The 14311-nt window shown below is 37.6% G+C and overlaps 1 protein-coding gene across 3 annotated transcripts in view; it reads left to right on the plus strand.

Annotated features, from left to right (window-relative positions):
- The window catches only part of LOC122572986 (carbonic anhydrase-related protein 10), a 228753-nt gene that overhangs the window by 165734 nt on the left and 48708 nt on the right, over positions 1 to 14311 (plus strand). For all 3 annotated transcript variants that reach the window (XM_043738787.1, XM_043738788.1, XM_043738789.1), the window contains exon 4: positions 9452 to 9643. In XM_043738787.1, the coding sequence (XP_043594722.1) occupies positions 9452 to 9643 (192 nt within the window). The remainder of the gene's footprint in view (positions 1 to 9451; positions 9644 to 14311) is intronic.

Below are 14311 nucleotides of genomic sequence, written 5' to 3' on the forward strand. Positions count from 1 at the left end.
AAACCGGATAAAAGCCTTAACTATCGTCAGCCTTAACTACCCGAGCCGGAAGCCGCAGTGACGTCACATCTAGTTTCAGCGCTATTTAAATACATCCCTCGGTCCATTTCGTATCCTCACCAATCCCCCTTATAACACCCACTATTCCTAGGACACGAAAGGTATACGCGAAGGGCAAAAGGAACAGTCGAAGGGTGGTTTCATGTACCTCGTGAATTTATACGGCGTTTAACCTGGTTTAAACTTTGGCACTTAAATTAAACAATAGGGCGAACCACGGAACCACCGACTTGCCGAGTCGAACGTACGTCTTCGACCGAGGTTCCTCCGTGCTTTTCTCTCGATTCCACCCTCTCTGCCCTTTTTCATCCCTCTTCGACCACCCTACATGCAGTGCTAGTTCTGATCTTCGCCCATGTGCACGTTTCCGCCAGTTTCAACTGGATTCGTCGTTCGCTACGCGATCCCAAAATTGTCAGACAGCGTAATTTCGCGATCGAAACCGAACCGATTCGAAGAGAATCCTAATTCTCCGCGGATTGGGACACGAGCCACGAACGTCTGGACTTCCGATCATCGTGACTCGTTTCGTATGTGACCCAGGATGGTTGTGTTAGCCGGGAACGTTTTGAAATATTTCTGTTCGGTTGGAGAAACGGAATTCAGAGTTTATTGACTTTCCACCCTCGACTCTTTCCCGGCCCTGACAAAAATTCGATGAACCGAAGTGACGGCAGAAACGCGTTCGAGAGGTGGAATTTGTGAACCGGCCAGAGGAACGTTTTATAGGGATTCTCCTGCCTGTATTTTTCAGTTCCGGTGTTACTGGCGAGTTTATTGGTTGGGCAGATTGGATGGGGTAAAGATACGTTCAAGATATTTCAGTGAAATGTTTTTGCTGTTTTAACTGGCTTCGGTGTACGCAGCAGTATATTTCAATCTTTTCTGAACCGTGTAACGTCTTTTGTGATAATTGAATAACGCGCTACTTTCTGTTTGTAATAGGAAAATCATTTCGAAAACAATATGACTACTTTTATTTGACCCAATAACGTAGCCATCGAACGAATGAGTATTAAAAATGTTGAGCGGCATTCAATTGAATCGTGAAATTGTGGAGCTCGCGATAAAGACTGTTTTTATAGAATCCATTAATTTTCATTGAACAATAAATCAAGATATAGATTATTTTTACGATATCAATTCCGCTATATCGTCAGACTGTCCCAACGACTAGAATGCGTTATTATCTAAAAATTGAAGAAAAAGAGAAGAATCACTTTTATCGTGAATCTTCCAGTTATCGATCTTTAATACTGAAATCGAAATGAATAAAAAATTCCAATCAACTACGATCTTCAGTCTCGTAAACGAATAAAATTCTACCTATAAAGATTTAACGAATCAAAGTGACGAGTCAGAAATAGAATCCGTAAGAAATCTACGCCGTGCTTAATTTCTGTAACTCACGTTACTCGCGTGATCACTGGAAGCATGCAATTTTAGCTATTTTCACAGAAAGATAGTCGTATGATCGATAACACGACAGCGTAATATTTGCCGGAACACGGGCTGCTTGGCGGCAGAGGGGAGGAATTGTTACTTACAATTTATTTGAAAGCTCCATCCATATCCTTTTGTATCCTCGTCGGGTTATGCCCTGTCCTATTCTATTTCAGTCCCCGTCCGACCGTACACGGATCCATTCTACTCGCTCGCGTGGAAATACACGAGACCATCCTATTCCCCTTATGTCTGACCATATGCGGTGCTGTTCTACTGGGCATCCGTTTGAACTTACGCAGACCCGCTCCACTTCCTCCGCCTCTTGGCCTCTAACTTTATCAATAGCAGCCACGACAAATCCATACAAAATACGAAGGCACCCCGACGCAATAGAAAAAGAAAGAAACACGACACTCGTTTCGTTTCGTTCGATATTCATTTGTAAGCAGACAGATAAGCGAAATCGTGGCGGAGTAGCAAAGAATATTTGAATGTATTCGCCGAGATAATACTGTGACTCTGTAAACGTTCGTTCGCGAACTGGAGCTCGTTTACTCAGGGCAACGGCTTTCTGAATAAAGAGGTGCCATTGTTACTTTTTCCTCGCGAAAGAGAATTCTCTTCGACACGGCCATTGTTCGCGAATAAACCGCCAACTATCCGCGACCAAGCAAATACTCGGCCTTGTCCGTCAGTTTCGCTGCTTGATTCTTCATTTTCTCCTCGAAATCAACTGTGCACAGAAGTGAGACAGAGTTAGTAGGGTTAATTATCATTCCCACGCCTTTGTGCCAATATCTCCTGTCGATATAATCAGTAGCGTTTTAGACTCGATTTCATTCTGTTATTTCTTGTTTCCAGCACTCGGAATTTCGATAGAAGGAACTCGATTCGTAGGCATTCCAGACATACAAAAACTATGAATTTCCATAAATATCTGCAGTTTAACAATTATTGTTCCAATTAATATATTGTCAATCCTGACGCTTTTACACAAATTCTATATATTCTCCAATTGCAACAATGTGCAAACCAATTATTTTTCAAATGCGAGTGAAAATACTGTGGTATATAGCATCATCCACAAAATCTTTTCGTATATAGCATCGTCCACAAAAAGCTAGCGATTGCCATAACAGACGAGGGCAATACGCGTGTCGGTGCGAGTCGAACGAAATTCCTCGTTTTTTATCCATCGAGAATAATCGAAGCTCTTGGCTTTCTAGTCTAACAGGAGAAACCAGAAACGTGGCCGGGATATAAATCGTCGTAACTGTCGTATAAACAGCGGCTGGTTGTTAATTAACTCGCGATCAGACTATTGTTCCATAAGAATTGAGATTCCCGGCGCCGCGTTGGCTCCTTTTCACCCGGCGCGATACCATCTTGGTTGTCGATGCTCAGGTATACCGATAAAATAGCGAATCGTTAAATAACATTTGCATTTCGCCACGCTTTAAGCAGATTTTCGAGGATAGTCGCGAAGCTTTTCAAATTCTGTTGATTTGATTTTACGTACAATGGATCTCTGTTGATCGGATGGTTTTATTTAATCGAGTGAAAGCCGTAGATTTACGAGATGAAATGATGATATTGTTTTTACGAACAGAAGAAAATATTGTCGGTGATATCTGTGCATCGTAGTAAATGAACACCTTTTTGGATTACAATTTGACATTTTATTAAGAATTAATTGGTATTTTGTGTACAACTGGTCTCTTCCTCGTACGTGTTATAATTGTATTACATTTGAATGCAAATAAACACAATGTTAAATACAATTCATACATCTCAAGCTACATGGAAATGAAGTATCTAAATGGCTAAAAGAATCTACAAATGTTATGATAAGAATATAACGCACATTTCTACGAGCCAATAATTCAATGAACAACTTTCTCGCCAACCCACCGAAAGGTCAAAATTCCAGCTAGTAAAATTCACGATATCAGAAGAAAAGGTAACATTAGAACCACCCATCACCCTATCAAAATCCCGTGAGACACTCGAGACAATTCCGGCTCCGTCAGAGCGAAGAATCCTTTCCGTGCGAACCCGCGAACCCTTTCGATCGATGGAAAGCGCGAAACTTTCCTTTGATGTTCGAAACTCAGGTAAAAGAAACTCGCCAGCCGCATTAATCACCGATGCGCCGATGAAGTTCGTTCACCGGCGGACGAACGAAAGGAAACGAAGAAGATTATACCGCAATGGTGGCGGTTCTTCGTCTCGTGAATTTTCCAGCCGCCGCCACGGGGAACAAAACCACGAGGCCGCACGGCGATTCAGGAGAATTCGCGATGACGATTGTTCGTTCAGCGGCTGAACGACTTCCTGCTTCTATCGTTCGTTGCCTTCGTGAAGGAAAAGGGTGGAACGCGTCGAAAAGGCTCGTGAAGACGGGTTTGAACTTGGAGGTCTTGTGGAAAGAACCAAGGGGACGGTCTTTGTGCAGATTCGGCCTCGTAGAACTGCTTCTCGCGAGTCTTCTTCCGGCGGCGGCCTCATTGATCCAAGTTCGAAGTTGCCGAGAATGGAAAGGGGGATGAAAAAGAAGAGGGAAAAAGAGGGAGGATTATCCGCGAATTAGAATCGGAAAGGTGGAGATCCATCGGAGGGATAATGAGTTATGTTCTTTTGGGTGAGTTATGCTACTTCTTGGCGTCGTTGGATTTATATTCGCTCAAGTCGAAAAGACTCTACGAAGAGCTAAGATTTATTCCGGCACTCATTCCGAATTTTTATTCTAATATTCGGCCGATGGTTTTCGATCATTTTTCATTTATCGATGCCTTTTTATCGTTATAGAGCTTCTTCGATCTGAAACAGATATGAAAGAATCGTCGTTAATACGTGCGATATCTCTGTTCGTATTTTATACGGAAATTTGTCTCGCAAGACTAGCAGCCTTTGTTTATTGAAAGGCAAATTAAAAATTAAAAATTAAAAATTTCATAATTATAGCGAGGTCAAAATGGCAACGAGATAGAACGAATTTTCAGAAACTGGTATATTCATTAACAAATTCTGCGTACAGAATTATCGAAAGCGAAAAATGTAAAGTTTTTAGTAGTAAATTCTTGAAAGTGATGAAGTTGAGGAAATAAGGGAAATAAGGGAAGCGTAAGGAAAGAACATAACAGAGAAACCTAACGCACATTAAATACAATTTACTAGAGGAAACATCGGCAATCGAAGGAAACTTAATAAACCGGCTAAAGAAGGGAACGAAGCGAAAGAAAAACGGGCGCGACGAAGCGGAAACGGCGACATGTTTAATGGAAGAGAGTGGAAGAGAGTCAGGGCACAGCGTATGAGTTGGCCGGAATAGAGCTCGGCCAGGGCCAGGCGCGGAAATCTATTGCAAAATAATAAGTTATCTGCCGGCGACTTTTGCCGACGTGTCGTCCGCGGCTGCTTTCTCCCCGAGGTTACCTCATTATTTCTAACTGATGACGCTATAATTCAGCTTCTCGCGACGTACAAGAAAATGGACTTCCCAGCCTCGTCTTGCACTTCGTCGGAACCTCTAACTCTCGTCTCTTCCCTTGGTTCTTCGCTCAACCAGTAAGTGTGTATGTGTGTGTGTGAGAGAGAGAGAGAGAGAGAGAGAACGGCGACAACGGCGCACAGTGTCTGGCCTTGCTATTCCGTCCAATTAAATGCCTAATCAATTATCCGCCGGTAGAGGGACGAGTTCACGCCCTTTCTTGCTCGTAGCTCCCGAAACACGTTCTCCTTGTCCCGTCAGCCGCCCTGCCGCGAAGAAATTACCAAGGTATCAAGGGGATCACCCCTGACCACCCCCGTGTTTCTGCCGCCTCGATAATTGGCCTACCCAACTTGCCGGAATTCGTGCAAGCCTGAATTCGTGTCGCGAACCTGTCAAACAACATTGTTCATCCTTCGAGCAGCGCAGCCTGCTTTGGGATTTCGTGATGAATATTTTGTGAAATATTTATGTTTAGTGGCGTTTAATTGCCGCGTCGTGATTTGAAGAACGTTTCACTCGATTAAGTTTGATTTATGGAACTGGTATAACGTAGCTGTGTCGTGGCTAATTGAGATGGGGATTTTAGAGAAAGATATGCCATTTCTCTGACTTGAATAAATCGTTTCACACAATCTACGTACTTCTGTATCTTTGAAACTACTATAATCTTCGGATTTTTATGTTTCAATCTAACCTCGATCTCTCGTTCTAGCAAAGGAAAACGCTCTGTAATGTTGGAAGAGGACGTTTAACGTAAGATCGAGACGAGAAGTCACTCATATTTTGTTCGAGCTTGTTATAACATTGGTATTTAAAAATAATCGAAAGGATGAGGCGTTACGTTTCAAATAAACACGTAAAAATGCGCAATCTAATTATAACCTTAAACACAATCCAGAGCTATCTTGTAGCTAAACGTAGTCCATGTTAATACTTTTCTATTTTTGTCTCAAATTTCTTTGGAAAAAAGAAAAAGAACAGAAACTACTTTATTAAATAATCTGTACTTTCATCAGTAGCATTTAATGAATAGAGAAACCGAATATTTAATTTATATTTAATCTGCATGGTATTATGCTTAATGAATAAAGGAATCGAATCTATGTAGTACATAATGAATAATGAAACTGAAACGAAATGCCTCACAAGTCTCCACTATGTTATTTTCCATCGTTTCGGCTCACGTATGCATATTTGGCATACGACTGTTAACAAGAACGAGATGAGAATTACACGTGATTTCACAGATCTGAAAATTCGACCAACGTTTCGTTTTGCTGATGGCGTACTAATTAGAAGGTCGCCAGCAAGGGAAACGTTCCAGTGGTGGAAAAGACCGAAGATGAGAGCCACAGAGTTCAAGATAGAGTCGCGTGGGAGGTAATTTAGGAATTTGGGAGGGAGGAAATTTAGTAAAGCCTTGACCGTGCACAGGGCTCATCTGCCGGTCTTACGAACCCGACGCGAAATTAACGCTTTGTACGCGGCTTCGAAACTGCGAAACACCGCGAAGTAACGCCGGTCTATAAAAGGCCGCTTCATTAACTTCGTTACAAAGAACTCTTCCCTTTCTCCTCTCGCCTCTGTTCCGCATATGTATTCGTGGTATCAGTTAACATCTTGGCGATCTAACTTGGTAAAAGCTGTAACTTCTACAGCTTTTCTTCTGAACATCGTTTTGATAAAGGAGGAGAAGTGACAATATGTTTTCTTTTCTTTTCTTTTTGGGGAAAATAGCTTAAGAATTTTCAGGAGAAATTGTAAGGAATTAATGTAGGTAAATAATTGTAGAATTTTTAATGAAACTGTAGTATGAATGTGTATAGTAAATAATTCAGAAAGGAAACGACGATACGTTTGTGGTGAGTGAAAAGTGTTAGGGGAAATGGTAGATAAATAAGAGAAGATAATTTATTGAGAATTTTAATGAATATTGTAAAACGAATTTACATGGTAAATAATTTGGAAGGGAAGCGACATTAAATTTGTAAATGAAAATTTATGGAGCCTTGTTATGGAACGCTTTTACATTGGACATTACAATATTTAACATAAATTAATACTTTATATTTGCTATTTTATTAATATTTCGTAATGAATATTTTATCATGTGTTTAATATAAATTATAAATTATAAATTAATATTAATTTATCATTATAAATTAAATTGTTCAATAAAATAACAACCAATATACATACATAGCTTATGTAGAGCGATTATATTTACGGTACTTCGATTGTTTTGTAAGATTATAATGAAAGATCACATTAATTCCACAATGTTATTTATTTGTAATAAATTTTAAGATACATGCACGCGTAAGAAATAAAAAGGCTATTGAAATAATTTTCGCAATGAAACATCTATGCATAATGAATTCACAGTAATATGTCTGGCTAAAGACGGTTCATTACTACTTCCACTACCTTGCTCCGTATCACATATGTATTCTTCGTGTATCTTGCATATAATCATTCTGTAATTTTTCTCCATAAATCTTTAATATCCTTGCATGAAAATTAATTATTATGCTTCTTAGAAATCTAGAGGGATTTATATAAAGTTGGATTATGTTTTTGAAATAAACCATATTTTTGTTTCTATATAATGACAAAGAAAAAGGCGAATTCAATACGCTGTCTACAAGCGATCTTGATAAAAGAGAAGATTTTATTGAAACAGATACAAAGCTTTCTATTTCTTTACTTTCCGTTCAAAGCGTGCTCAAATAATATTTGACATATTTATTTCTCATATCGTGATATGACAACTTGCATTGCTTACATCATTCCCAAAAGAGTCGTTTTATAAAAACTATTGCAACCAATTAAATACACGATCATAAGAAATATAATTATTTGATTATATTTAAACAATTGTTTGATAACATTTATCGAATTTCGATGAAAGGTAAACGCGAATTGTAATTACGGTTTTATAACACGGAATCAGGAAGAGGAAATGCACTTGTTTGGCGTACATTGATAACGTGAAAACAAAATAAATAAATTTGACATATATCTGATGCTATCCTAATATGAAAGCATCATTGTCTCTAGATAAAGGTTACACGAAACAAAGCAATACGTGAACAGAGGAAAATAATTCTATATGGCATGTCAGTACCACAGAAACACAATGACCAGTATCAATAAACAAATGAGATGAGAGAGCAGCAGTTACCGATGCAACAATTAGTAGAGTCATGATGAACGATTTCGGGCGTTAAAGCGTGCTGGACAAAACCGATCGAAGAAGGTTTATTGAAGACAGTTTAATCGGTCGTTAATTCTTGCTTGAATTGTAGAACACATCCGCTACAAGCTGGTCGAAATTTTACGCAGATCGCCGATTAGTAATTCAATGGACGCCGGCTGGATTGAAAATTTCCCCCGGAGTAGCGGTGATTTAAATGAAAATGATTTGCGCGGCACGCGTAATATGGGATAATTGCGTTTCGTGCGGGACTTAATGGAGTTACGCCATTTTAATTATACATCTCGCGTCGGATCGTGTTTTCCTCTGTGGCGTATTCTTCGGGCCCCCGGTTTTTCATCGCGTTACCATCGCGACTTTTATTCAGTTTCGATGAAAGGAAAACGCCATTCGTAATTACGTTTTATAACGCGAAACCAGGAAGAGAGAGGAAACGTGCTCGTTTCACGTTTATACTTATATTTTCCGTTAAAATATCGTGAGGAATTTTTCATGGAAATTTACGTAAATTACCGTATCCTTGTGGAAATGGATTTATCGAATTCCAAACTGTAGAAAATATTTAGGTTGAAAAGCAAATGGAACGGAGCGAGAAAACTGTGGCTGCGGAGTGGGAAAGTTTCCAGTCGACAATGTGGAAACGGGAGGAGGAAAATCGAAGTTACAAGAAATTTATCAGGCAGTAAAGTTATGAAAGTGATGGAAGAAACGTTCCTTTTTCGAGATTCCGATCGATGCCAAACGCGACTATCATTTCCAACGGTTTTAGTATATTTTGATTTGCCAGGAACCGTGTTTGCTTTTCCTGCTTGATAAAATCGGTCGTTTTGCGTTTATTTTACGTTATAGATACAACTAGATTACAAAAATGTTACGTTAATTTTACGTTGTGCATATAACTACATACGTTGATGTTACTTTATATCTACACAGCAGTGAATAATTTTCTGCCTAGTGCGTTTTAATAAATTCATAGTATAAATAATTAACGATGATAATTTACCATACAGATTCGTTTACAGTGGCCTTAGTTTTTTTCCATTTTTGTTCGATTGTAATTATTTTAATTCCGTTTGAATCATATTTGGAATTTGGAATTTCAGAAATGGAATATTAAAATATTTATTGAAAATATAATGAATTTTAAAATAAAACTTTAACAACAAGTTTACTAATGATGGAATGGTAAATCGATTACGCCAACGAGTAAGATTTCGAATTGATTTCGTTTTCAGGTTTCCGGGCATTTATACAACACCGGTCAGTTTCTGGTATTCAGAGCGGATCGGGAAGCGAAGGTGCGAGTCAATATAACAGGTGGCCCACTCGCCTATCATTATCAATTCGAGGAGATCTACATACACTATGGAATGGATAACGATTACGGATCGGAGCATCGCATTAACAACTACGCTTTTCCTGCAGAGGTGAGTAAAAGGTTTAAAAAATTAAATGCCAGCATGTTCCATTTCGCGAAAACGATTGTCGTTAGAAGAATATTTATTATAAGTGAAATTTAGCTGGAAGCTTATCAGAGAAAAAGAATTATAAGATTGTCCATAAAAAAGTGATTGTAAGAATTTATTAAAATATGCAACGTACAAAATTATGAAGAGAGAATATTATATTCGTAAACCGTAGCTAAATATTACACCGGTAAACACATACTCTTAGTGCACAAAAATCGTTGAAATCTATTTCTATTTTATAAAAACGATTGAAACGATAAAAATCAAAAATGATCACTTGACAAACCGGGAAAGAATGTCGCGCAAAACGTAGCGAAATTCGTTAACAATTTTATGGCCGCCGGTTGAAAAGTCGAAATTCCAGAGACTTCGGTCGTACGCGGAATTTAATATCTGCAGTCCGGTGAAACTTGATAAAATCCGGTCATGAAATTGGGAAAAGAAACAGGAAAAAATAACAGGGCAGAGAAAGAAACGATTTCATATCACTTAAGCTGCGAAACGAATCTAATTTCAAACAATATCACTGTTTTATTCTGTACAAAATAAAACCATGGAATAGAAAAATAGAGGAAATTCATTCGAACGAAAATAAAATATAAATTAGGAATAACATATTTAACGTACGATGGGAAATTGTTTGTTAAGCGAAAAATTTCAAAGTCACTGAATTTTTCACCGACATTGACCATATTGACCATTCTCGACTCGATATTGATGGTTCTCGTTGAAAATCTGTCAGTGCCTCTGCCTTTAATTATATATTATCATGAGCCTTCGTTTCAATGTGGAAATCGAAATCATCGAAACGAATCTCTTTCGGGTCTCTCTTCCCACTTTCAGTTTAACGTTGAAAAAGTAAATTCAGTTGTTTCCTGTTTTCACCTTTTTTTTTTTTTACTGTGCCGCTCCAACAGAACAAATGGTAGGCAATTTTTGTCTGTCCACTTTTTTTTACGCGTTGCCGGTCCCATGGTCGTTCTTGCTTATTGCCTAAAAATTGCATTCTGACGAAATTCAAAATCACACAGCGTGTCGGAGCTATGGGATGAAGAAAGACACGAGGTAGTAAATTATCAAATGAAATATGGTTGGACCATTTTAGTATTCGAGAATGTGTAATTAAAGTGTGCAGGACACGTAGACACCGAGAGTTCTACGAAAATAATTGAAACGATGTACAATAAAATCCATAAACTAATTTTGTCAAATTTTATTCCATCTGTTCGACGCTGTATTGCCATATTTAATTAACATGCCATTATATTCAAATTAAACTATTGTATTTTGTACCAATTATTAATTTTCATATTCCCAATATTAAAATAAACACTCCTAAATAAATAAAATGCTAGCTACACTAGGTTGAAAGTACAAAACGGCCTAAAACATATTAGTTAGATCTCTGAAATTCATAACGAGAGTCATCAACGAATCATGGACAAGGTTAAGGGTGCAACCAGGACGCAGGAACCTGACAGCGTAGTTAATCGAAATTAATCACGGAGCCGACTTCGTAACGAGACAAATTAAACATTCGTTAAACGCGACGTGACGATGACCCAATTAACTGCGACCTGCTCATCCTGCCGGCAAGCAGACCCTCTCCACGTGCGACCCAATTCTCTTCTCCTGGACGGTCGGCGAACCGCGAAAGAATATCTTCGAGCTACGTTGCCCGTCCTCCACGACTTCTCGATTTTAATTAGTGTAGATGGCAACACGCTCGTTTCCACGATTTTGTTCCCCGTGGCGGAAAAATATAAAAGTTACTTTTCCTGGGAGTCACCTTGGACTTCTAAATTAGGCTATGATGTTAGAGGAATTAATGTATTTGATATTTTACTCGTAAACGTATATTTTCCATATGATTTTGGAGTTTGTTCTTTACTGATACATCGACAATGATAATTTTTTCTTATTGAGAAATTTCCAATAATGCAACACATTATACATTATTCCACCACATACACTATTTTGTATCACAAAACACGAATTACACATATATTATTTTCTTAAACTGTTAAGTATAGTTTTTAAAAAATGAGTTACAAAGTAACGAGCGGACAATGATAACGTGACAGATATTAGTTGATTTTGCTTTCAATAATAAAGGAACGAAAGTAGAAAGAAAATTATTTGAATGACAAAGATTCGTCTTTAAAAAAAAACGAGGGAGAAAAGATCGGCTCGCACTCAGAACCATTTAATTAAAAAAAAAATAATTAAATAACTTCATTGGCTTTTGAGAAACCAACTTGTAGCACTTATAATCTCATGCGCTTTAAAAACCAGTAATTATCTCATTCGATGCTATCCTAAAGTTATAGAGATGATATAAATACGGTGCAGTATTAATATGCGCACACAGTATTCTACCGATTGATATTTCTCGTCTCACTACCTATTTCGATGAAATTAATATCGGATTCTCGATAAAATTCCAACGAAAGTAAATACAGCGTCGCACGATCAAATGGAAATATCCAAATAATCTTCATGCAAATATCCAAAAATTTGATAACACTTTATCTCCGTCATTCATTGTATTTACTAACGAATTCATTTATACCATACGAAACAACATTCGTCTAACATAGGTAGTAATTTCTTCTTTCTTTTTCCTTTATTCCTCTTAAGCATACTTTTGTTGTATCTTATACAAATAATCTATTATTATTTTAAATGAAATGCAGGAAACCATTCATCTTCCTTCACAAGCCAAAAGTTTGCGAATGAGTATACTCGTTGGTAAAAATGATCAGTTTTATTAATGGGTTAAAATAATCCAACTAATCTTTCTACTATTAAATACAAAAACACATATGAAAATCAAAGAAGTGTCAATACCAATATTGCAGCACTATCTTGCTGAATCACCAAAAAAATAAAAAGAAGTAGAAACAAACCATTTTCCACTTCAACTGCTCTTCAAACCATCTTACACTCGTCCATACCTCTTCAAACGTAATTCGAACTTGCAACTAACTCTTTTACTATCGACGTAGCTCAAATCACGTCTTAGAATTCCCACATTTGACATGAACAAACCGAATCAAACGATGTCAAACCACACAGAAAGAAGTTCCCCGAATGGATCATAAGCCGGAAAACAATTATTTTCGAATCAACGCGGCTGCGACGCGGTTGAAATCGATTCGAGGTTAATCGAGCACATAATTCAGTGGCAACGCTGCGTGTTTGCACGCAGCAAATCCGAAATCCACACGCGAGCAGGTGCGAGCGGGACGCGGCGCAATCAGCGGCCGTGCTTGTGGCCCGCAGCCGCATCCATTTTCACCGCGTCCTTCTTTCGCGCTTTTTCCGACCTGTTTTCCGCCGCGCCGACCGTGTAACTCTCGCTGACGAATGAACTGGCGAACTACCACTGCGCTGAATGATAAATCCTCAACTCGTCGCGTTTTCAGATCTGTGTACGCGTATGTACGGCTGTGTACATTCACATTCATAAGTATTAAGACACTTGGGCAAACTCAAGTTAACCTGAGAAATTATTAGGCAATTGTCAAAACGTTTAATCCTCGGCAGGATCCTCTAATAATTTATCTACTAATAATCTTAATGAATTTCCAAGTCAAAAGTTGTAGGTTATGAACTTCTATTTTATAATTTTAAGATTTGAACGATTTGTAATTAGCAAAATTTTCTGCAGAGCTCATATTTGTTTCGTTGTTAAACTTGATGCTATTACGCAAGAAAATTATTAGAGCGTTGATAATTTGTAAGTTGCATCTTGTAAAAATTCAATAATATTATTATTGTAATGGTGCAAGGGACAAAATTAATGGATTAATTTATTTCTTGTAACACTATCGTGCATATTTTATGAAATTAACGTTTAATAGCGTTGAATATTATGTTTCCCATTGTTGTCTAAATAGAACTTCAGAAATGGAAATGTATTTTCATTTTGTGTATACACGTGACTTTAATTGCTGGGAGAAATAATTTCCTTCTGCTGTGAAAAGGTTAGGAACATGTAGATTAACTAAAGAGAGTAAAGAATACTTAATTAAGATTTCTTAAAAGCATGATGTAATTTCGTATTCATAAGTGCTTTAAATATGTAAGAAAAGTGTAATTCGTTCTGTAGGGAAATGTGGAAAGGAATATTAATTTTGGTACAAAAGTAGAAAATTCTTCGAAATTCTAAATGGATCCTCATACATCCTCGTTTTAAACATGATTTTCTAAATATAGTATAACTCGTAATAATTTCGAATTAAATTTATCAATCTGAGTGTCAATATATCACGCTCTTTAAACGTATCAACGTTAGCTATAATTGAAATTTCGCGGAAATTACATGAAACTAATTTCATGTAACATTATGAGTTTTGTTACTTTTGACATTGAGAAATTGATACTAATCTTGAAAGCTACATATTCGAATCAATTAATTTTCCAATTGTATATTTCGAATCCCAAGATTCTTGAATATAATCGTATTCTCGTATCGCGTACATATTATATGAACGGTTCTTTTACTCCCAGTAGCATAAGTCAACTGCGCGCTCAGTAGTACAAATCAATCATAAACGGCCAGACTGCTTCCGTTGACATAAATAAACGTTCCACGATAAATTTTACAACGATGCAGCTTAG

This window comes from Bombus pyrosoma, linkage group LG11, assembly GCF_014825855.1.
Source record: "Bombus pyrosoma isolate SC7728 linkage group LG11, ASM1482585v1, whole genome shotgun sequence".
NCBI classification, from domain to species: domain Eukaryota; kingdom Metazoa; phylum Arthropoda; class Insecta; order Hymenoptera; family Apidae; genus Bombus; species Bombus pyrosoma.